Consider the following 25,031-nt stretch of genomic DNA (forward strand, 5'->3'; position numbering starts at 1 on the left):
TAAACAAAAACTAATCAATACACTTGACTCTAAAATTTAAAGTAACCTCCTAGCCTACAGTATTCTGGCCTAATACAGGCTTCTCCTACAAAGATTGTGAAATGGTCTGACAGAAAGTTGGAGAGGTGAATCAGCTGGCAAAAATAGAAAAATGCTATCAAGTTGCAAATTTTGATTTTGAATGTGAGCGGGTGTGATGGATTTCTAATAACTGCTAGCTCTGGATTTCAATATTTTGCCTCAAGCTGCTTTTTACAGTACTGTATGTGATGCCCCATCACTGCAGTGCTTACTGGCCACAAATACACCATCATTTAAAAAAAAGAAACAAATGTATCAGCAATGATTATGAATTTATTTTATTTATTGCGCAAAAATCCAACATGCCTGATCATGATCCCTGCAATAGTATATATTCATGTAAAAAAAAGGGTAAAAATGATATATAAAATGACTAAAAAACAAAGTGCTGACAGGACAAAAAAAGTACTGAAATTAAATGAAAGGTTTACTGTTTCTTTCAACACTTACTAAAGGTTTAATGTGTGGGCATATTATATATTGTGATTTCTATTTTTTCTACTTTTCTTTTCTACTTACAGGTTGTATATAAAAATAATGATTTCAAGCTAGAACTGTCCCGTTTAGCTGCAGATGGTGATCCAAAGATGCGGCTTAGTGGTGACCTCCTCTTCCGCTGTGAAAATGTTCAATCTTTAGACCCTGTGACATTTCAAGTACCTGAGGCATTTTTGCTCCTTCCTCGATGGGAGACCAAAAAAGCTGGATCAATATCTTTTGACTTTAAGACCACAGAACCTAGTGGTCTTCTCCTCTTCAGCCAGGGAAGGCCACGTATCGGTGCACCAGGAACAGCTCCGGGAGTAGTGGTCACTGGAAGACCGGAAAAGCCACCAAAAGCAGATTATTTTGCAGTGGAGTTACTTGAGGGAACACTGTATCTTTTGCTTGATCTTGGATCTGGCGGAATTAAGGTGAAAGCAAGTCATAAAAAGGTCAATGATGGAGAATGGTGCCATGTTGACATCCAGAGAGATGGCAGAAGAGGTATGTTCTTTGTAATTATGTATTATATAAGAGCTAGTATAACAGACCTCAGTCTTTGCCCCTGCTCAGCCAGACCCCTGCTCCCTCTCTGCTGTTCATCCCCCCTAATCTGTTGCAGCACCTTTCCGACCACCCTCTACACACACACTTCCCGCGCTCCATCTGTCCTGGTGGAGCAGTATCTGTGATAAGAGGAGGAAAATGGTAAATGGAAATACCAGAACCACTTGAATTACATAAGTGTAGCTGGCCACTAAATAAGTTTAAATGTTATTTCTGATCTTGTGTTTTTTTTGGAGAGGGTGAGCCTACATAACTAATATTTCCTCCACATGTTTCATCATCACAGGTCCCCTCAGATGCCATTAGAGCCATGAAAAGCAACCTAAATATTAAGATTAATATTTAGGGGTTAAAATAGGAGAAATGGAACTGTTAACATTTATATTCATGCATAGCAAAGTAAGGATGTTAAAAATTATATCCAGCAAAGAATGCAGAAGTACTGCAAATGTCCTTTTATATATATTACTCACCTTCTCCTTAAAAATGTTCTATTATGGAATTTATTAAAGCAAACCGTAGAAAGCTATGAGAGCTTTACAAACATGAGCTAGTAGAGTAAAAGAAATCTGGAGTAGAGAGAGAGAGATTAGAGATTAGTCTTCAATTGATACTGAAACCCAAAAGAAACCACATACACTAAAAAAATGAGTAATATGCTGGTCTTACCCTCTTTGAGAAAGGCAAATTACGCAATTGGCAAAAGCTACAGTAGTAACGACTAGTTGTTAGCTAAAAATGTATACGTAAAACTTCTGACTATTAGTTTCATATTTTATTAATCATTCATTAATCGTGCAACCCAAGAAAGTTAACTCAAACATGAGTCAGATAGTTAAAGTACATATATTTGATATTCTTAATGAAATACAGTATATAACATAGTTATACAGCATATAAAAGGTAGATGTTAATTTAATTTTTAAATCATCTGTTTTCTAATCTAGAAAGTCTGTGTTAAGTCTTTCATATTATCATTATTAGAAGATTTAGGTTTATGGGACTAATTGTGAGAATTCAGGAAATTATATTGCAGGTTTAAGGGACTAATTGCGATCTACTGTATAAGATTTTTCACAAGCACACAATATGTGCAGATATACAATACCCTGAGTTTACTTTGCATGTAGCTATCATCTGACTATATTATTTACTTCTTATTGGAGCCAACTATTTACAGTACATCTTTCAACTTTGGCCAAACACATCCAGCTGGTTCATCCCATGTAAGGCCACCATGGTTGAGGCAAAAATATTTGCTATCAAACTGTACTCTGGATTGTATGTTCAACTACTGTATATACAGTATTGACATTTCCATTTAGACATATAGTTATACAGATCAAGTCGAATCAAAAAGAATTAATGCAATGGGATCCGAATGGCCACGCATGTGCAACAGGACACCCAGGTCATAAACCAAGTCAGAATCCCAGGTCATAAACTTGGCAGTCCTCACAATGCACAATACAGCTCTTATTGCAAGAGCTGTCCAGTGCATTTATATTTGAAATTATTCATGCATATGGTGTTAATAAATGTCACTATGCTGGTGGGATGTATTGCATGCAATATGTTAAGCTTGATACCTCCCATCCTGTAACATATGGTATGGCTAAAAGAACAGTATTTTTCTGTTCTTAGCTTTGTCTTGCTAATCCTAGCCATCTTATGTAGACCTATTAAAATGCCAATGTTTCTTTTTTTCTCAGGCTCTATTTCCGTTAATAGCCGAAATACTCCCTTTCAAGTTGGAGGTGAGAGTGAAATTCTTGACCTTGAAGGTGAAATGTATCTTGGAGGTCTTCCAGAACCAAGAGACGATCTTCAACTTCCCCCAGAAGTCTGGACAGCCTCCCTTGGCTTGGGATTTGTAGGCTGCATACGAGATCTTTTTGTAGATGGGAAAAGCAGAGACATCAGACGGCTATCTGAGTTATCAGGAGCTGCTGGTCTTGCTCCATTCTGTACTCGGGAGACCCAGCGCCAATGCACGAATTCCCCATGTAGGAATGGGGGGCAGTGCAGAGAAGGCTGGAACCGCTATATCTGTGACTGCGTTGGCACAGGGTACCTTGGGGACACATGTGAGAGAGGTAAGTTATGATAGACAATAAGTCATATAAATAGTTTATGGGCTAAATGGAGGTCACATGTCTTGCAAAATCTAAAAATGGTATGCCAAGGTATGGTTTGGGCACCCCAGTATGAAAAGAAATAGGGAAGCCACTCCCACTAGCATACAGAATAAAAGGAAGTTGAGAGGTGGTGCTAACACTTACAGTAGTTCATATAATAAATATTATATTTAAAAGTGAAATCAAGACTCTTTAATATGTACAATAAAAAAACATACAATTCATTTAAAATAAATGTAAATTCACCCAAATGCCTATATAGTCAAAAACAGGCCACTGAATGTAGTTGAAAAGTGTGTCTGTTCCTATTATTGCCCTCTTGTAGATGATTCACATTTGTATAATGGCATCCATAACTTTTTGTGGTTATGTCCAAGAAACAGGTAATAATTACTGGGTGTCCTTTAGAGGAAATGTCCCCGAGGTTTATACTCCTGTAATCAGGAAGGGGTCCTCACGAGTACACGGTGGTAGATCCCTTCTTCACCCATCTGTACTACAAATCGCTACATCTGTGCCTGAACCAGCCCTGGACTGCATGTTTCTTTTACTGCAAAATTGAGTGGAACCTAACCAGAAAATTACAGGGTCAAACTGAGATCTACTACCATTAATAATTTAATTCACACTTGGTTCAAACAACATGTATGTTACAACTACTAGGTTAACTCAAACTCAAAGTTCATGTACACAGTTTGCAGTTAAAAGATATTAAAATAAACTATAAAATGTTGTCTTTTCTGCTTTGGTAATCTTAAAAAGCTACATTTTATTGTACTTTTATTTTAAGTTGAACTCAAACAGTGAACATTAAAGTACTTTTGTAAAGTTTGCATTTCCAACCAAAAATTGCAATATGCTATACAAAGTTGCCAGTAAATTGGAAATAAGTAAAAAAAATTGTTGCAGATTGTTTTTAACTTTAGAATTAGTTTGAGAACTATCTTGAAATAATTTCAGACTGCTCTATATTTTATACGGGCACATACATTCTGTAATCTCAGCTTTGAATTGAGATACAGTACTGTATGTTGGATACATTGACATTCTAGAAATCCAATTTACTGTATCTAGACGGAGTCTGTCTAGAATAATATTCTAAAGTACTGGACATTATTTACTCACCTCTGATTATCTATATTTTTGTGTACACTCCAAAAAGCTTAAGTTACTTTCATACCAGGTGTGATGCTTCTAATGAACCATCAAGACTTTTGTAGGAGCTGGAAATTTCACATTGAGTGCAGCACTAAGGGGGAGAATTCAATTGTGCATGATAGATTTTCAGGGATTTATTTCACCTGAAAAAATTCCTGGTTTTGTGTGAAAACACACAACATCAAGGATATGTTCACAGATACATGTGTTTTCACCATTGTGGCCACCAAACAATGGCACTTTATCTGTGATCGTGTTCACCTGCCTCCGGTCAGGTAAAAAGAAACCCCTGATACTGCAGCTTTCAGGGACAATTGAATAACATTGAAAATATAATTGAAAAATACACATTCACAATTATACAGAAAAAGTCCTTATTAGTATTTAAGGTTAAGAAGCTAGTTTTTCATGCTGTTTAATCATTGTTATTGTACTTTTCTCCTACATACAGCAGCACTCAGTTCAAATAAACAATTTATATACAGTAGTACTGTACATCCAGAAATAATGCATGGTCACAAAACAAGACTGTTTTTAGAAATACTGTAATTATGATACTGGTGTACAATTCAATTTTTATTCTGTTTTTCAGAAATTTGCTATTGTTCTTTTTACATTCATGTTAATCTAAATTTAGTACTTTAGTTTTTTATTTTATTTCAAAATAATCAAACATTAAAATAAATAATAGGTTTAACTAAACAACGAATTGCATACATGCAATCCAGGTTTGTGGTTTGTTTTAGAAGAATGTACAAACTAGAGTATGAGAAATATGTGATATACAAAATATGAATATACAGTAGGGGTATGGTATGAAACATTGACTGAGTGTGCACAGTGACTGAACTTTCAGTATAAATAAAAGGAGAAGAGCAGACTCCAATGCAATGGAGAGATTTAAATGTTTACATCCATTAGATATGCAACTGTGTCACATAGAGCACATAGATTTCAGAGTTAGGATAAACAGATGCTGTGCAATGAATTTATAGCTATGGCCTTATGAACATCTGAATCTGCACAAATACACAGAAGGGGGCTGGCTGAAGCTGGCGAGACACTGCGGTGCTTGAGCTGCAAGAAACATGGGGGATGAGTCTGAATTGGCTGGGGGGGAAGTGGCTGGAGATTTTTATCAAATAGCAGGATTACTAGCACATTACTAACTCCTAACCCCCTTCCCCGCCACACCTGTGCTACCGCATATGTCCTGTCAGGGGAGGGGGCACCACAGTCTATTTTGCCACTGGGATGGGGGTAGGGGCAAGGCCGATGCTAGGGTGTTTGGCACCCTCCTACAAACTATACATTTGTACCCTCCAATACTTCACAAAGGGACAGTGTGTACCTTTGCCATGCGGTGGAAAAAGGGGTGTGGTCTCACAAGGAAGGGGCATGGCCACACAATAGTACCCTCATTTCAAATTATGACACACAGTAGCACAATCTTATTCCGATTACACCACACAGAGTGGTGCCGCTTATACACATAATGCCCACAGTAGTGTCACTTATACATATATTGCCCCCATTAGTAGCGCTGCTTATACACATAATATCCACAGTAGTAGTGCTCCTTATTCATAATGCCCACAGTATGCCATTTATACTATAATTCCCCAAGTAGTAGTGCCGCTTATACACATAATGCCCCAGTAGTATTGCCCTTTATGCATAATGCCCACAGAAGTGCCGCTTATACATAATGCTCACAGAAGTGCCACTTATTCATAATGCCCACAGTATGCCATTTATACACATAGTGCCCCAGCAGTAGTGCCACTTATACAAAATGCCCACAATAGTAACACAGCTTATACACATAATGCCCACAGTAGTAGCACTGCTTATACATAATGTCCACATACGTGCTGTTTATACATAATGCCCCAGTATGCCATTTATACACATAGTGCCCCCAGTAGTAGTGCCGCTTTTACAAAATGCCCATAGTAGTGGTGCCACTCATACACATAAAGCCCTCAGTAGTAGTGCTGCTTATACACATAATGTCCCCAGTAGTAGCTCCCCTTATAAATAATGCCTGCAGTATGCCACTTATACATAATGCCCCAAGTAGTAGCACCCCTTATACATAATGCCCCCAGTATTAGCACCCCTTATACATAATGCCCCCAGTAGTAGCACCTCTTATACCTAATGCCCACAGAAATGCCATTTATACATAATGCCCACAGTAGTAGTGCCGCATACAGACATAATACTCATAGTAGTGGCATTGCTTATACACATAATGCCCACAGAAGTGATGCTTATACATAATGCCCCCAGTATTCCATTTATGCACATACTGTAGTGCCCCGGTAGTAGTGCCACTTATACACATAATACCCACAGCAGTAGTACAGCTTATACATAAGGCCCTCAGAAATGCCACTTATACATAATGCCACCAGTATGCCATTTATACGCATAGTGGCCCCAGTAGTAGTGTTGCTTTTACATAATGCCCATAGTAGTAGCACAGGTTCATAATGCCTCCAGTAGAGGTGGTTCTTATATACATAATGCCCCCCAGATGTAGTGCCCCTTAAACATAATGACCACAGTAGTAGTGCTGCTTATATACATAATCTCCATAGTAGCGCGACTTATACACATAATGCCCAGAGAAGTGCAGCTTATACATAATGCCACCAGTATGCCATTTATACACATAGTGCCCCCAGTAGTAGTGCCACATATACACATAATACCCTCATTAGTAGAGCTTCTTATACTTAATGCCCACAGTATGCCTTTTAAAAACATAATGCCCCCAGTAGTAGCGCTGATTATGCATAATGCCCACAGTAAGCAACTTATATACATAATGCCATCAGAAGTGCCACTTATACACATAATGCACACACACTATCTCTCTCACTTTGCTTTCCCTACAGTTACCTAAATCTGGCTGGCTGGATCTGTTTCCTCCCCCTCTGTACAGCAGCCTGGTTCCATGTAGCTTCACCTCCTCCATCCCATGTAGCTCCTCCCCCTTATTCCGCACCCTCTTCAGACTCTGCACACTGCCTCTTTAGAAAGAGGGGGGTTGCTTCAAGATGCTGGTGGCGCTGCTTGTCATACAGTGTGACAGAAGCAGGAGCTGGCAGCTGCAGGGGACAGGCACAGCAGCAGGGATGCAGAGCATCGAGAGCACCTCTCTAGCCTGGTGCCTTCCTGCTTTGCGCAAGCAGACTGTCTTCGGGGGGAAGCCCAGCATCTCTGGAGATGTTGGGCATGCCCCGGAGTGACAATCTCAGGATCCCCCGCGAGGCCACTTCCCCCTTTATATACAGCCATGCCCCCTTTATATGTAACCATGCCTCTGGTGCATGGGTAGATTCAGAGCGTGCACCAGGTGTCACCAGACTCGGTGACACCTCTGCAATATCTTACACTACTTTGTGCAAAATAATTTTTATAAGTGTCTTAAAAAGTTTCCAGACTTCTGAAACCCATAATTATGTATTTTTCTATTCAACTTCTTCTTAGTCCAGCCACAAAAATACCTTTGCAATGACTTCCTTTCTAATGATCAAATCAGTATATTAGGATGGCACCATTCCCATTACTTCTCTCACCATCTCTTATTGTTTTCCATTGCTGCACCCTCACAGAAGCAGCAGTCCTGAGCTATGATGGCAGCATGTACCTCAAGGTCCTGCTCCCCGGAGTCACCCACACAGAAGCAGAGGATGTCTCTCTACGGTTCATGTCCCAGCGAGCATACGGACTTCTTCTGGCCACCACCTCCAAAGAGTCTGCAGATACACTACGACTAGAACTTGATGGAGGAAAAGTAAAGCTCACCGTAAACCTAGGTATCCATTCAAATGACCTTTTTCTAGCAGTAACATAACATTATAAAGCCAAATGGCTAGAGTCACAGAGACAAACTAATAACTACATGGGTGGTAGCAAAAAAGATACAGAGTGTGAGCAATAGGAATGTTTTTATTATTTAAATAGTTAAATTATATAATTTATTTTAATGACAACATTTATGTTTGTGCTAAGTCAATTTACATTTCAATTCATTGGGTAACGGGTAATGTTTTAGAGAGAGCAATAATCTTCATCCCATGAGATAAATATCTCACTTCATAGTTCTATCCATTAGTGTGTAGACGTTGTCAGTTTATAAATGAAGCTTCACAGAGTAGAATAATAGAATGGGCTGAAGAGTTCTGTGCTGTTGAAGAGCATTGTCACCGTATAATTATGTCTCTTGGCATTATCCTTAGTTAAAATGATCAAATTATTTACATCAAATTCTGTACGTAACTTCAATTCCCATATTCTTTATTTTACAAATACTGTATGTCATTGGCATATGTTTAGATTTGAATGAACCTATTTACTGTATTCAGGAGGCCCTTATCCTTCTTATGTTTTTTAAATGTACAAACTGATGGTCTACAGTACCATTAGGTGGCAATTGATTACTAGTGTCCATTTAGACATTTAAGAGGACATGTATATTTAATCCATCTTATTTTTAGTACTAAAAGAGCATGTAAAGCCAGTATTTGGCAATAATATACTGTATATGAGGGTCTGCACATTGCTGAGGTGAATGAGATATAGCGTCAGTGTTTCTAATAAGATATGTTGTCTGCAGTGCTCTCTCCCTCTTCTGTAGCAAGCTGCCATGTTAGGTTGTGAGGGAGGTGCTTCTCTAACTGAACAAGCAAGGTTTGAGTGACAGCTTTGCAAGCTTGCAGTGAAACAGATATACCAAGGAAGAGTTGGTATATACAGATATATATTGGTATATATAGATATATCAATCAAATGTCCGAGGAAGCTTTTTGTCCCATATCAGATACCATTAGTAGTACTAATGGTACGTCATACTAAACATGAGGGAGTAGTTTCAGGCTGCCTGATTTTGGACCCGATTCAGACCTGATGACTGTGCTGCAAATTACACTGTCCTGCGATCAGATGGTAGGGGAGTGAAAATTTGCCCCGTGCAAGTGTGCGATTGCATGTGTACACTGTGCAAAAAATCCCCTCAGTCAGCGGACAGCTGCAAAACCGTTCACATCACACTCACCATCAAATTTTTTCCCCCCATTCTGTGCAGTGTGTGCAGTCAGGCTGATCGGGGCCGGAGCTGATGTCACACACCTGCCCTGAAAACGCTTGTGAATGCCTACGTATCCCAGACACTCCCTGAAAACCGACCATTTACCACCCACAAACGTCCTCTTCCTGTCAATCACCTTGTGAACAGCCGTGCAATTGAAATTTTCACACCTTCCTGTCGCTGTTTGGTAATGCGCATTGCGGTGCATACGCATGTGCAGTAGTTTGATAATCTGCCTCTGTGCGAAAATGCACAGCAAGGATCAGGTCTGAATTGGGCCCTTTGAGCCTCATGTAAGACTGAATGCAGACGTATCAAGCGAAGTTTAGCAAACTGCGCAGCATCGTGGGCTGCATGCTCATCTTTGTGAACTTACGAGTTGTACACATCTCAGTCTGCAGCCGCTATATGAGCATTCCTAAATGGCAACTGGGTGTCAGCAATGCAAAAGCATGCAAGAGAACCATTTCGTGGGTGTGTGCAGCAAGTGTTACTGGCCAAGTTGATACTATGTAAAGAGGACACCAAATTCAGATGAATCTCCTGCCCCGATTACAGAGTAGATGTACTGTAAGTTACAATGATAATGATGACAGATTCTCTAGTGGATAGAAGAGTGGGGCAGGTTGATCACATAGATACGTACAAGGAACAGAATATATACTTACAATAGTACCTTTACCTTTAGAATGACTGCAGTGGATTGTATGGGTGACATGAAATAGTGTATTTGAAAATATTAATTTGGGGATATAGGGGGACATTTACTAAGCAGTAATAAGAGCGGAGAAGTGAGCCAGTGGAGAAGTTGTCCCATCAACCAATCAGCAGCTCTGTATAGTTTTATAGTATGCAAATTATAGATGTTACTTCAGTGCACTTCCCCACTGGCTCACTTCTCCGCTCTTATCACTGCTTAGTAAATGTCCCCCTTAGTGACAAATTATTTTTTATAAATTAAGTTATTTGTCTCTGTGACTGTTGCCACATTACCAGTCTAACATGCGTTATCAATGGAGGCATGATTGAGTGGTATATTGATATACAGGCTAGGAAGTTATAACCTCATACTTGTTTGCTTTGCTAGAAACCTTCAGACACATCTGGTCTGTCAGGCATGGAGTGGACATCTCAGAGTGACAAAGCCCTGCCCCACCCATGCTCTTCACACACAACCATCCCATAAACCATCATATTATCCCAATACTGCTGCCTCATATCTCAGAGCCATTGATTGACTAGTGCTAGGCTCAATTAATAGATGAAGAGAGAATAGATATTGTATCATGTAAATCCCCAAAATCAGTTATATTTCAGTTGTAAACATAAGAGCATTAACCTGTTACTCTGGCAAGTAAATCCCAATCGAAATCATTTTTTTATAAAGATAACATTGCTAAAATAATAAGGACATAAAGTACAGTACATATGGTAAGCACATTATGTATTGGCTCTGTATTAGGTAATCTTGCTAATACTGCCTGCTCTCATTCACTGTTACAGTAGCATGTGATGAATGCATGAGACAGGTCTGCTACATGGTATTTGTTGTTCTCTGAAAGCCCTACTGGCTCGGATATAGTGTTTCTGAAGGAGAGGATAGAGATCGCGGGTTCACGCAATCCGAACACCGGTTCCTGGGTTTCAGTGCAGTACTAGTAATGAATTTACTGTATACTGAGGCTGAGCTGGAAGTTATAGTCAGACACATTCATCAGCCCAATAAAGTGTGCTTAAATTATACAGTATGCCACATAAAAAATATCAAGAGCAAATGCAGTTTCAAGTTTATTTAGATGATAATGAAAATCATTTGTCAAGTGGTAAATAACACTGAAGTAGTTCTTATGTTACAAGCTGAAAACATTGGGATATTTTCAACATGCTAAAAGTTTAGAATATCTACTTACTAGAATCAAAATACTAATGTTTATATTGCTTAAAATAACATGTTGACAACAGAAAAAATCATATTCCCATCTTCATGAATTAGAATATGAACCAAATCATATACTTTCCGCCTTCCTCCAAAAGAGTCCAAGTGGGGTATGGTTCTGCCTTTGTTTTGTCCACATCCCCTTTTCCGTAGCGGTTGACGACATGTGGTGACAACAGCTATCAGCCCCGGATTATCCCACTAGGGATATTCCTGAAGAAGACAGAATAGGGGGCTGTGGTCCCCCCTCTAGGTTCTGTGGTTGATTGGTGCATAACAGGACCATAGCAGTCTCTGGCCAACCTATCAACCGAAACATATGAACTTAGAGGACAAAAGTGGTGGGACCACCCCCTTTCTTGTTTGGCTGCTTGGTTGTAGTTTGCAAGGTGGCCATTTCATGGGGTTCAAATATGTGTGACAGTGGGGAAAGTATGCACTGGAATCTCACAGTATAATATAATTAATGAAATATTATTATTATTATTATTATTATTATTATTATTATATTGTTATGAAACATTCAAAGACATTTTTTGCATTTTAGTCTTAAAAACAGTAATTCTCTTCTGCAAATGCTGTCTCTAATATGGATTTATGATTTTTTCTTAAGTATTCAAATTATGGGCCAGATGTATTAACCTGGAGAAGGCATAAGGAAGTGATAAACCAGTGATAAGTGCAAGGTGATAAACGCACCAGCCAATCAGCTCCAATATGTAAATTACAGTTAGGAGCTGATTGGCTGGTGCGTTTATCACCTTGCACTTATCACTGGTTTATCACTTCCTTATGCCATCTCCAGGCTTAATACATCTGCCCCTATGCATGGTATACTAATTAAATGTTATTTTTTTTGTTGTGATAGGGAATTTGCATTTAGCAAATTTCTCTTCCATTCCATTGCAAGATGTACACATTTGGGATATGTAGCTTTGCTGGCTGCTATCCTTTTATATGAAACACTTTGTTAGTGGGTGGTCTGTTACATTATCAGTATGTGCTACAGTTGGAAATGAAATGGCCCCTGAGACACATGTGCGTCCCCGGAATATGTGGGTGCTGAATTGTTCTGTCTGCAGAAAGATCTGAAGGATAACCCAGGCTGTCTCTTTCTCTTCCCCCCCAGACTGTATACGGATAGTATGCGGGCCCAGTAAGTCTCAAGCTGTCTCTTTGCTCTGACTGCGCTTTCTACCAAATCTGTTTTGCTGTTTACTTTCTACTTGCCCACTTAATTTGCTGTCTTCTACCTCAGCCTGTCTACTCTTCTTTTAAGTGAATCCTCTCTGTTACATTCTTTCACAATTCTCTTTCTGTGTGCCCTTCTCCCTCTACTGTTTTCTTTGTTAGATTTTTTGGAACTCTTTAAGTTTTTATTAATATATATTTTCTTTTATTGTTTAGTCTGTATTGGTCCTTTAATTTTGTTTCCTTTTTAGCTCGGACTCAAAAATATCACCAAGGGTATCTAAACACAGTTATTGACCAACAGCCATGTTTTGAAATTACAGTTCCTGAAAAAGTTACAAAATGATATACGTGTTTTAGTGATTTTACTTTCTAAGCCCTTTATGCCTTTCGATTTATTTATTTATTATCCTACACTTATTCTCTCACTCTTCCTCAGAATTAATTTGTCTGAACATTTAGTTAAACAACAGTCCCTACCCATGCCAACAGTAGTAAAACATGATTTCATGCAACAAATGTAGTAAAACATTTTATGCAGCAAGTCATTATAAAACAAGTAAAGCGATTCCGCCTGCGCAATGTCCAATGTCTCAAGTCTTTATATATAAAAACGTCCTGCACTCCACGGTGCTCCAGTAGAGTGTTGCACCCCTTGTATGCCCTATCCACTGGGCTGTGTCTGCAAAGCAAGAAAGAATAAGGTGGCGCACAATAGTGAAGTAAGTCTTCTAAAAACGTTTATAGTGTACTAGGTAAAATATACACTCACAATGTATCACATAAAACAAGCATCTCACAATAGCGGCAACAGACGGACTCTCAGCTCCTCCATGTGGAGGCTCTAATCCATTCGGAGTCCTGGGCATTCACTGAGGAAGTCGGAAAACGAAACCGGTCTGGGAACTTGATGACTGAGCTGAGGTGATGGCTGCACACCGCTGAGATTGAGGCTTGGTTTGTGACTCACTTCCGGGACTGCGCCGGGGATCTCCAGGACGCCGAATGGATTTGAGCCTCCACATGGAGCTGAGAGTCCGACTGTTGCCGCTATTGTGAGATGCTTGTTTTATGTGATATATTGAGAGTGTATACTTTACCTAATACACTATAAATGTTTTTAGAAGACTTACTTCACTATTGTGCGCCTCCTTATTCCTTTTTGCTGTGTATATATATATATATATAAAGCAAGTAAAGCCCGGCACTCCTCCAAATGCCAATGCGCCCGGTGCCCTCAGTGTGTAGAATGGCTAGGTAGAAAAAAGGCTGCGGCACTTCGGGTCTTGTGAAAAGGCAAAATGTATTGGAAATTTACAACATAGAACACCAACGTTTCGGGGTGTCTAGCCCCTTTGTCAAGATGTGAGAGACTCTCACATCTTGACAAAGGGGCTAGACATCCCAAAATGTTGGTCTTCTATGTTGTGAATTTCCAATACATTTTGCCTTTTCACAAGACCCGGAGTGCCGCAGCCTTTCTTCTACATATATATATATATATATATATATATATATATATATATATATATATATATATGTAGAATAAAGTGACACTCCTGGACCAACAAATAGGTGACACAGGCTGGTGCTTTAATATCAACATTTCGGGGCACTTCCCCCGTCATCAGGACACACTATATATATATATATATATATATATATATATATAACACTTTCAAGCAATCACTTGATCAATTATCTGAAGACAGGGGGGAAAAGAAAAAAGGAAAATATAAGAAGATAACAAAAATAAAAAATATCAAGAAAAAATCCTTACCATAACATTTGTATATCATGTACGTATAATAGGAAATTGTAATGACTGTGACAGTCCATAAACATGGTATTTACGATAGTTAGCAGAATATTATATCAAAAAGTCAAGTTGTACGTATTTAGACTTTTCATGAAGTCTGTTTTCTGTCTCTCCTGTTTTCTTTCCTCCATTTTTTCCTTAGTATCATATTGTATATGCTGTGTAATATATGTTGTACACGGGTAGTCTTCTTCTATACCCAATAACTCCTGTAGAATACTGCACAAATTGTAGTAAAGTAAAACACACTAGTATAAGCTAGAGAAACATACACAATCATAGAAGATATAAAGTACCTTTATATATTTACAAAGCTTTTTGAAAAATACTTTCGATAACACATAAAAGAATAAAAATCAATATTTTTAGATTTTACGCAATTATGGTAACTTACTAATATGTACTGTAAGCAGAAACAATGGATTCTACATACCCCTATATCCTGCCAGCTCTAGATACAGTTACATTATGTGTTTCTTTATATGTTGGTGCAATCTCTGATTCTGCAACCCTGGTCCTCCTAGGTAAAGGCCCAGAGACATTGTTCGCGGGTCAGAAGCTGAATGACAATGAGTGGCACACAGTTCGGGTACTTCGGAGAGGGAAATATCTGCAGCTCAGCGTGGACAATGTCACAGTTGAAGGTAGTTCATGGTTTTTTATTAATGGTTTTACCCTTGTCTTGCTGAGCATCATCAATGTATTTAGTTGACTGGATTTACATCATTCCTAATTGTCAGCCTTTTGTTATTAGCCATTCCCAAATATAAATGAATACTTAGTTTTATGCAATAGACAATTTTAGACCCCATCCTCCAATCTGGGACATTTATATAAAAAAACTTTTAAAAAGTTGCTGTTACCTACAAGTATAGCATCCAATCAGATGTTAACGTGAAAAAAAATCAGCACTAGACTAATGTCAGGAAGAACACAGTACTTATGAACTAGTTAAGAGTCCTGGCTGAAGTGATGCCTGGGCTACCGAAGGTGCAGTAGTTGTTTTTACCTAGAACAGTGACTCATCAAATTGCAGACTAACCACAGTGAGCTAATGAGCGTACTACTAAAGGGGATGTAGTCACGATCACGGTGGTTGGAATCCCGGTGGTCAGCATACTGATGCCGGGATCCTGGCTGCAAGAATGCTGGCAGGGGGCCGAGGGCTATTCCCACTTGTGGGTGTCCACGAAACTCTTAGAGTGGGAATAGAACCTGTGGCGAGCGCAGAGAGCCACCGATGCCACAGCGTGGCGAGTGCAGTGGGCTCGCAAGGGGCTTCATTGCGCTCGTGCCCCTGAAAGTGAATTCAAAGAGTATGTTCTGGCCTGCAGTATCTAAATACATATTTAGGGCCTGATTCTGATTTGCAAGTGCAGATAGCCGCTGCAGCCAGATTTACTACCTTATTCTAATACGAGTATTGCTTTATGCATTTAGACACATTGCACACTTACACCTTCCCCATGCCATACCTCCCAACTTTAGAAAGTTGGGAGGAGGGAGACAGATGCGCGCTAATGGAGCACACCCGAAAATAGGCGGCGTGGCCTCATGGGTAGGAGATGTGGCCTCGCAGAAGTGCCAGTTCGCGGGTCCTGCCCCATTTTCACGGCTGTGGGGGATCATGCCAAGTGCTCTGTGAGCTGCTGGCATGCCCCTGTCCCTCTCTCTTCCAGGGAACATATGCTGTGCGCATGAGTGAGAGACTGTCTCCCAACTGCCCCCCCTCCCTGAGCGTGACATTGCGTCCCGCAGGTGGGACAGCGGGACAGTCCCAGAAAAACTGTGCTGTCCCACAAAAACTGGGACAGTTGGGAGGTATGCCTATGCTGTGTGCAAAAGAAACAAGCTAAAAAGGCTTAACTTGATCTTTGCTGGGTCAAACTACTGTGTAGTCAAAGCACATTTCGCAGTAACACCTCAGTGACAGCCCTAGTGCCAAATTCAATTAGCCATGAAAGTGTGGTAATTTACCGTAATTGTCGTTTTCCTGGCTTTCGCTGCTCTTTTGCTGGTATGCGTGCTCCCATGGTTTGCCTATTCAATTGCAAATTCACAAAAATGGCATTATCGCTAAAATTGTTGCTGGCAGTGAAAAGTGAAAAAATGGTTATATCTGCCTGTACCCCCCAAAAAAGCTAAAGTAACATTGGATAACAGTATAAAAGTTTACTATTGGGTATAATGAATGTATTTCTGGTACTTAAATTGGGCCAGATGGCTGTTATATGCATTTTTCTTTTTACTTAAAAAAAGATAGAAAGCTATTTTTTTCCCAGCAAAATAAGTGCTAAAATTAAATTTGGGGTGCATAAAAATGGCTATAAGCAGGGCTGCCATCAGACATTATGGGCCCAGGACTGACAAAATAGGCAGCCCCCCCCCCCCCCCCTTGGAAAAATAAGTGAAATAAAAATAAATATATATTAAAAAATATCAAAAATAAAATTTCTATGCAGAGACGAAGCCTCCCCCTCAAGTCTCAACCTGTGTATTTAAGGTAGGAATATATATATATTTTTTTTACTTGAACTTTTTAAATTCCCCATCAGACACCTCCAGATTTCAAACAAATTAAATGAAATTGGTGCTAGAGAGCTGAATATATTCAAGGAGAATCACACATTTATTAATACATTATACAAATTCCAAATGTTGCAACATTATAAAAACACAACTAAAATTAAAATTAAGACATCGGCCTGTCATAGCACTGCATTCATTTTTATAGATGAAATATAAACTTCATAACATACAGGCTGGATCTTTTAGCATCAAGTTCATCTAGTTATTATAGCCACAGTCCAGGAACAATTTTGTGCGAAAATAGAAATAGTTACCATCTTGAATTGGAAAATAAGACCCTTAGACGCAGGGCCGGATTAAAGGTGGTAGGGGCCCAGGGAAACGTAGATTGTGGGGGCCCCCACCTATGATCTCTGACGAGGTCTCGTTTCCCCCCTCCTCCTCGCGGAGCCACACGCACGCACACACATACATATACACGTACACACACAACACACATACATGATACACACATATACACACGCACACACACCTTCACTTACATTTCAGTAGGGACTCGGGAGCGCAGGCTGTCCGGCGGCTTGCAGTCACTGTCGCGGGATTTCCATGTCCCACGAGAATGACTGTGCAGGAGCCAGAGCTGGCCCTAACCAATGTGATGCCCTAGGCAAGATTTTGGCTGGTGCCCCCTAGCACCACCGCTGGTTCCGCCTCTGACCTTGTACCCCCTATATTTTAAATAGGAACAGTTCGCACATTTGGCGCACAGCCCAAAAAGGGGTGTGTTTTTGCTGACAAGGGGCATGGCCACACAATAACCTCAATTCCAATTACGCCACACAGTACTGCAACTTTATTTACATATGATCATGCGATAGTGTTCATAATTCATATTACATCCCACAGTAGTATCACTTTACCTTATAAACGTTACTCCTCACAGTAAAGCCCCTTATTCACATTTCATCACACTGAATTGCTCCTTATTCACATTACACCACACCCTATTGCTCTTTATTCACATTAGACCACACAGTAGTGCCCTTTCTATACGTAACGCCACATAGTAGAGCATTTACAAACATTCCACACAGTAATGCCCCGTACACATATGAGACACATTATTAATGTCCTTATAAACATTATGCGCCTTACACATTATGACAACCTTTATTAATGCCCTTTTGCACATAATGTCCCTTACACATATGCCGCACATTATTAATGCCCTTATACACATAATGACACACATAGTACCCCCTACACATTTGCTGCACATTATTAGTGCCCCTATACACATAATGACACACATACAGTAGTACCCTGTTACACATATGCCACACATTATTAATGCCCTCATACACATGACACACATAGTGCCCCTTACACATATGTTGCACATTATTAATGCATTTCTACATGACATAATGCTCCTTACACATATTCCGAACACTACTGCACAACCAACCCACTCACAGGCACACAGCACTCACACTGCAACTAACACTGTGACCTCTGCCTCTGCTTGGATACAGATGTGTCCTCATAAATATTGCCTCAATGCTAACGTCGGGCACACCTTTTTTTATGAAAATGCATCTTATTTGCATTGCTATATGTCTAGGATACACAAGCAGCTTCTGCTGATTAAAATTATATGCAGCATGCCTATATACTGTGTGAGACTGTGGCTGTATCTGCATATGAAATGCTACACACAGAATATAGGCATGCTGCATATCATTTTAATCAGCAGAAGCTGCTGATGCCCCTAGGCATATCAAATGCCCTAGGCAATTGCCTAGTATGCCTATGCCTATGGCCGGCTCTGGCAGGAGCTCCTCGGCGACCGCTGTTACTGAACAGCTGATTCGCCGACGGAATACTCCTATAAAACCGTTTTGTTGGAGTCTTCCTTCAGCGGCTCAGCTGTTCAGTAACAGCTTTTCAGTGAAAACGTAGGTTGTGGGGGGCCCTAATGTGTGGGGGCCCCAGGACGGACACCCCTCTCGCCCCTGCCTTAATCCAGCTCTGCTTAGACGGCTTTATTATGGAATCCAAATGGGCCATTATAAAGCATTCTAAGGATCCTATTTTCCATTTCAAGTTGGTAACTATTTCCATTTTCGCACAAAGTTGTTCCTGGACTGTGGCTATAACAACTAGATGAACTTGATGCTAAAGATCCAGCCTACATGTTACGAAGTTTATATTACATCTATAAAAATGAATGCAGTGCTATGACAGGCCCATGTCTTAATTTTAATTTTAGTTGTGTTTTTATAACATTTGGAATTTTTATAATGTATTAATAAATGTGTGCTTCTCCTTGAATATATTCAGCTCTCTAGCGCCAATTTCATTTCATTTGTTTTAATTTTGTTGTGGGGACTAACTATCCCGTTTTATATTGGCTGCTTCTATTAAAACAGCTCACAATCAGCACCAGGTAAATTACTTGGTAATTTATTGTCCTGCACCTCCAGATTTCACCGAATTGTTTTTTTTTTTTCTTTTCAGAAAAAAGTCTATTCATAAAATTATATATATATATATATATATATATATATATATATATATATATAGTGCAGGGGGATGAGGCTGTTACAAGCGACCAAAGGTGTCAAATAAATAATGTAAAAAACCAGGTACAGATAAAAAAAATTTTTTATTTTAATTTCAAAAGGACGAGCACTAAAAAAAGGTTGGTAATAATTGAAACAATAAAAATAGACCAATGCAGCCTAGTAAAAAACTGTTGTATAAAAAGAGCAAAAAGCAAGGCTGATAAAATCAAAGCTATATATGCCAAAAATTCATAAAAGGTACACACAAACATGGGAAAAATACGGTATAAAATACACAGGATAAAACATGAAAAAGCTTATCTTTTAAAGCGGTTGAGGTAAAATCAGAGTAGCACCCAACGCGTTTCGTCCCTCATGGACTTCATCAAGGGGTAGCCTCACAGTGCCAGGTGTGCCAGATATGCCCCACAGTGCCAGATGTGCCAGATATGCCCCACAGTGCCAGATATGCTCCCACGCTGTCTTCTGAAAGAGGGACACGGAGAGCGCAGCGCGCGGCTCTCCTGTGTCCCTCCTGCGTCTCCGGCGGCAGCGGCGTGAGTTAAAGGAAGTGCCGGTTCGTGCACTTCCTTTAACACACACACGCCGCTGCCGCCGGAGATGCAGGAGGGACACAGGAGAGCCGCGCGCTGCGCTCTCCGTGTCCCTTCTAACGCTGACTCGAGTATAAGCCGAGGTGGCTTTTTCAGCACAAAAAAAAGTGCTGAAAAAGTCAGTTTATACTCGAGTATATACGGTAACTGTCACAACATGAATGTATCACGAGATATAGATAATCAGTGTTGTGTTAATATAGTAAAGTGACAAAAATAATGTGTTTGAAACGGTGAACTTATTTGTGACTGTGGATGAAAACAAAAGGGCTATTTTATAAAAAGATTTTTGATACAAGATATATCCTTATGATTAGATTATAAGCTGATACCTGTATATTGTGTGGTGTATTCTATAATGATTACATGTAAGAAAAGTGAAAAGTGTTGTAACAACATGAACTATTGTATATGTCTTGGTGTAAATCTAGAGTGCATATTACTCTCCCTGTTTGGTTCAAGATATCGCACTATGGGGGTCATTCCGAGTTGTTCGCTCGCTAGCAGTTTTTAGCAGCCGTGCAAACGCTATGCCGGCTCCCACTGGGAGTGTATTTTGGCTTAGCAGAAGTGCGAACGAAAGGATCGCAGCGTGGCTACAAAATAATTTTGTGCAGTTTCAGACCTACTCAGCGCTTGCGATCACTTCAGACTGTTCAGTTCCTGTTTTGACGTCACGAACATGTCCTGCGTTCACCCAGCCACGCCTGCGTTTTTCCTGGCACGCCTGCATTTTTTCGAACACTCCCTGAAAACAGTCAGTTGACACCCAGAAACGCCCACTTCCTGTCAATCATTCTGCGGCCAGCAGTGCGACTGAAAAGCTTTGCTAGACCTTGTGTGAAAGTACATCGTTTGTTGCAATCTTAGACCTGGTATTAACTAACAATGGGGAATTCGTATCAAATATTGAAGTAGGAGAGCCCATAGGTAACAGCGACCACAATATGGTCACATTCAATATCAGTTTTCATAAGCAGTCCTATACTGGCTCAACTAGGACTTTAAACTTTAGCAAAGCCAACTTTGATATGATGAAGGAAGCGTTAAGGGACATTGAATGGGAAATTCTGTTTCAAGGGAAAAATACTACAGAGAAATGGGATGTATTAAAATCACTGCTAATTAATAATACTCGTAAATTTATTCCCACCAGCAGCAAAAAAAGAAATAAAAATCCCAAACCAATGCGGTTTAACAAAAATATAAAGGAATTAATGGACAAAAATAAAGAGCATTTAAAAAATACAAATCTGAGGGGGATGCACTATAAGGACTGTAGCAAAATATGCAAAAAAGGAATAAGAGCGGCTAAAGTAGAAACTGAAAAACTAGTAGCAAAGGAAAGCAAAACGAATCCCAACATTTTTTTTAAGTACATCAACAGCAAGAGACTAAGGAAGGAGAGTATAGGCCCTTTAAAGGACAAGAGGGGAGTCTTGATCAAAAATGATAACGACATAGCAAACAAACTAAACAAGTTTTTTTCAACGGTATTTACCAGAGAGGAACAAATGCTGGATCTAACACAAAATCTCAACAAAGATAATGTCCCACTGCTAAATGCTTATTTATGTGAGGAGGTAGTCTGTGGCCGATTAAAAAAGTTAAAGATTAATAAGTCTCCTGGTCCCGATGGAATTCACCCGAGGGTTCTTATGGAGCTGCACGCTGAACTAGCAAGACCTCTATTTTTGATCTTCATGGATTCGGTTAAATCGGGTATGGTTCCCAAAGACTGGCGTATAGTGGAGGTAATGCCGATATTTAAAAAGGGGAGCAAAGCTGAACCAGGTAATTATAGACCAGTTAGTCTTACATCTATAGTGGGGAAAGTATTGGAAGGTATTCTAAGGGACAGTATTCAAAAGTTCCTTGAAGCAAATAAGGTCATTAAAAGGAACCAACATGGATTTGTGAAGAACAGATCATGTCAGAACAACTTACTTGGCTTTATTGAAACAGTAAGTGCAAACCTGGATCAGGGTAAGGAGGTGGATATAATCTTTTTAGACTTTGCCAAAGCTTTCGACACTGTACCACTCATGCGTTTTATCTACAAGCTACAAGAAATAGGGCTGGGGAGCACAATATGCACTTGGGTCAGTAATTGGTTAGATAATAGGGAGCAGCGCGTTGTGGTCAATGGATCATTTTCAAATTGGACTAAAGTACTAAGTGGTGTGCCACAAGGGTCTGTACTTGGACCACTTTTGTTCAACATTTTCATCAACAACCTAACAGTAGGTCTAGAGAGCATGGTATCAATTTTCGCAGACGATACCAAATTGTGTAAGGTTATAAATACGGAGGGGGATGCTGAGTCTCTTCAGAATGACTTAACTAAACTGGAAGCATGGGCAGCAAAATGGAGAATGAGATTCAACACAGACAAGTGTAAGGTAATGCACTGTGGGGGCAAGACCAAAAATAACACCTACATACTAAATTGGGTAATATTAGGGGATTCTGTACTGGAAAAAGACTTAGGGGTTCACATAGATAACAAATTAAGCAGCAGTACCCAAAGTAGGAGTGCAGCAAAGAAGGCTAATAAGATATTAGCATGCATAAAACGGGGAATTGATGCAAGGGACGAGAGTATTATACTCCCATTATATAAATCACTAGTGAGGCCTCATCTTGAATACTGTGTGCAATTTTGGGCACCATATTACGGTGTTGTAATATACATTAACAAAATACTGTATCAACCACAGGTATAAATTAACAGATATGTACAGTACTGACAAATACATATGAAACTTGTAGGACAAATATTTGTAGTCTTTAAAAAGTGACAGGGCCATTTTTGTAGTTTATTAAATTCTACACACTGGAGGTGCAATTCAAATTTGATCCGATTGTCCGTTTGGGTGTTAACGTTCAAGCAAACACAAGCCACGCATCGGTAATGATGTCATTATGTCAACCCCCATTCATCCCCTTAGGGGAGGTTTATTAAAATTCTAATTATTTAGTTTTTTTATTTCCCACCTGCAGAATACCTATGTTAAATTTCAGCTTCCTAACATATCGGGAAGTAAGAGAATTAGTGATGAGAAAATGAGTGAGTGAGTGAGTGAGTGAGTGAGTGAGTGAGTGAGAGTGAGAGAGAGAGAGAGAGAGAGAGAGAGAGAGAGAGAGATACAGTAAAAAGTGACAGGACTATTTTTGTAGTTTATGAAATTCTTTACACTGGAGGTGCAATCCAAATTTTGATCCGATTGTCCGTTTGGGTGTTATCATTAAGTAGGCAGGCCAATCCCGGGGCCATTTTTTCAATCCCGGGTTTCGGCCGTTTTATATATATATATATATATATATATATATATATAAATAGCGATAATGGCGGCACTCCACAGACTTCAGGTAAGTTTAAAACCGCTTGTACTTTATTGCGTCGCAATAAAGTAGAAGCTGTTTTAAACTTACCTGAAGTCTGTGGAGTGCCGCCATTATCGCTATTTGTATTTGGGTCTACTGAGGACTTATGGAAGGCACCGCAGCCCTTAATTGGAATTCCCCCCAGTGAGTGCCGGGTTCTTTGGTATGTATATATATATATATATATATATATATATATATATATACATATACATACACACATCTTGAAGACAGTTTGGATAAAACTAAAACGTTCTGCTACAAATGCTGACTGTCTTATTGAATGTGCCTTGAGGGCCGCACCTATGGAGGTTATGTGAATGAACACTGTGAAGGCACCGGGTCTAGTTGATTATTGCAGTGTGAGTGCAGGACCTGTGGAGTTTATATATATATATATATATATATATATATATATATAGTCATAGAGGGATAATTTATTGGATTTTTGTCATATATTGTATTTTTATTATGACATTAATTGATTCTGTTAGCGCTCCTAGTTCTTACTTTGGCCCTCATTCCGAGTTGATCGCTCGGTATTTTTCATCGCATCGCAGTGAAATTCCGCTTAGTACGCATGCGCAATATTCGCACTGCGACTGCGCCAAGTAATTTTACAATGGAGATAGTATTTTTACTCACGGCTTTTTCATCGCTCCGGCGATCGTAATGTGATTGACAGGAAATGGGTGTTACTGGGCGGAAACAGGCCGTTTTATGGGCGTGCGGGAAAAAACGCTACCGTTTCCGGAAAAAACGCAGGAGTGGCCGGGGAAACGGGGGAGTGTCTGGGCGAACGCTGGGTGTGTTTGTGACGTCAAAACAGGAACGACAAGCACTGAACTGATCGCACAGGCAGAGTAAGTCTGAAGCTACTCTGAAACTGCTAAGTAGTTAGTAATCGCAATATTGCGAATACATCGGTCGCAATTTTAAGAAGCTAAGATTCACTCCCAGTAGGCGGCGGCTTAGCGTGTGTAACTCTGCTAAAATCGCCTTGCGAGCGATCAACTCGGAATGAGGGCCTTTATCTTTGGCTATTCAATTAGGAGATATAATAATAAAAGCACCCCCTGGTATTTACGCATGGAGAAACCAATATATTTCAGCATTTAAAGCAGAAGGTATGGGTTACAACACGTTATCCGTGGGTTTGCCACATACGGAGTACACTAAATAATTCAATAGCTCCGAGCACTAAACCCAAAGCTTTCCCCACATGGTAAACTAATTGGATGTGCCCCATAGATGTTCTTCTCATGCCTTACGTTACAGTACATCTCTACAAAAATGTATACTCAGGGAAAGCATTACAAGTGACAAGTCCACTACAACATGCAGTGCTAGAAATCTACACATAGAAATAATAGCAGAGTTCCTTTAAATGAACTCAGAATAGACAATCCCATGTGTACGGTATAGGGACTTCACAGACTCAAGTGCCTAATCATCTTGAC

The 25,031-nt window shown here is 39.7% G+C and overlaps 1 protein-coding gene across 18 annotated transcripts in view; it reads left to right on the top strand.

The window, feature by feature from the left end:
* Nucleotides 1-25,031, top strand: part of NRXN2 (neurexin 2) — a 1,320,144-nt gene that overhangs the window by 573,751 nt on the left and 721,362 nt on the right. For 13 of the 18 annotated variants that reach the window (XM_063945216.1, XM_063945229.1, XM_063945225.1 and 10 more), the window contains 5 exons: nt 603-1,068; nt 2,844-3,227; nt 8,054-8,257; nt 12,594-12,620; nt 14,999-15,118. In XM_063945216.1, the coding sequence (XP_063801286.1) occupies nt 603-1,068; nt 2,844-3,227; nt 8,054-8,257; nt 12,594-12,620; nt 14,999-15,118 (1,201 nt within the window). The remainder of the gene's footprint in view (nt 1-602; nt 1,069-2,843; nt 3,228-8,053; nt 8,258-12,593; nt 12,621-14,998; nt 15,119-25,031) is intronic. The other 5 variants (XM_063945219.1, XM_063945224.1, XM_063945228.1 and 2 more) reach the window with 1 other exon arrangement.

This window comes from Pseudophryne corroboree, chromosome 11 (genome assembly GCF_028390025.1).
Source record: "Pseudophryne corroboree isolate aPseCor3 chromosome 11, aPseCor3.hap2, whole genome shotgun sequence".
NCBI lineage: Eukaryota > Metazoa > Chordata > Amphibia > Anura > Myobatrachidae > Pseudophryne > Pseudophryne corroboree.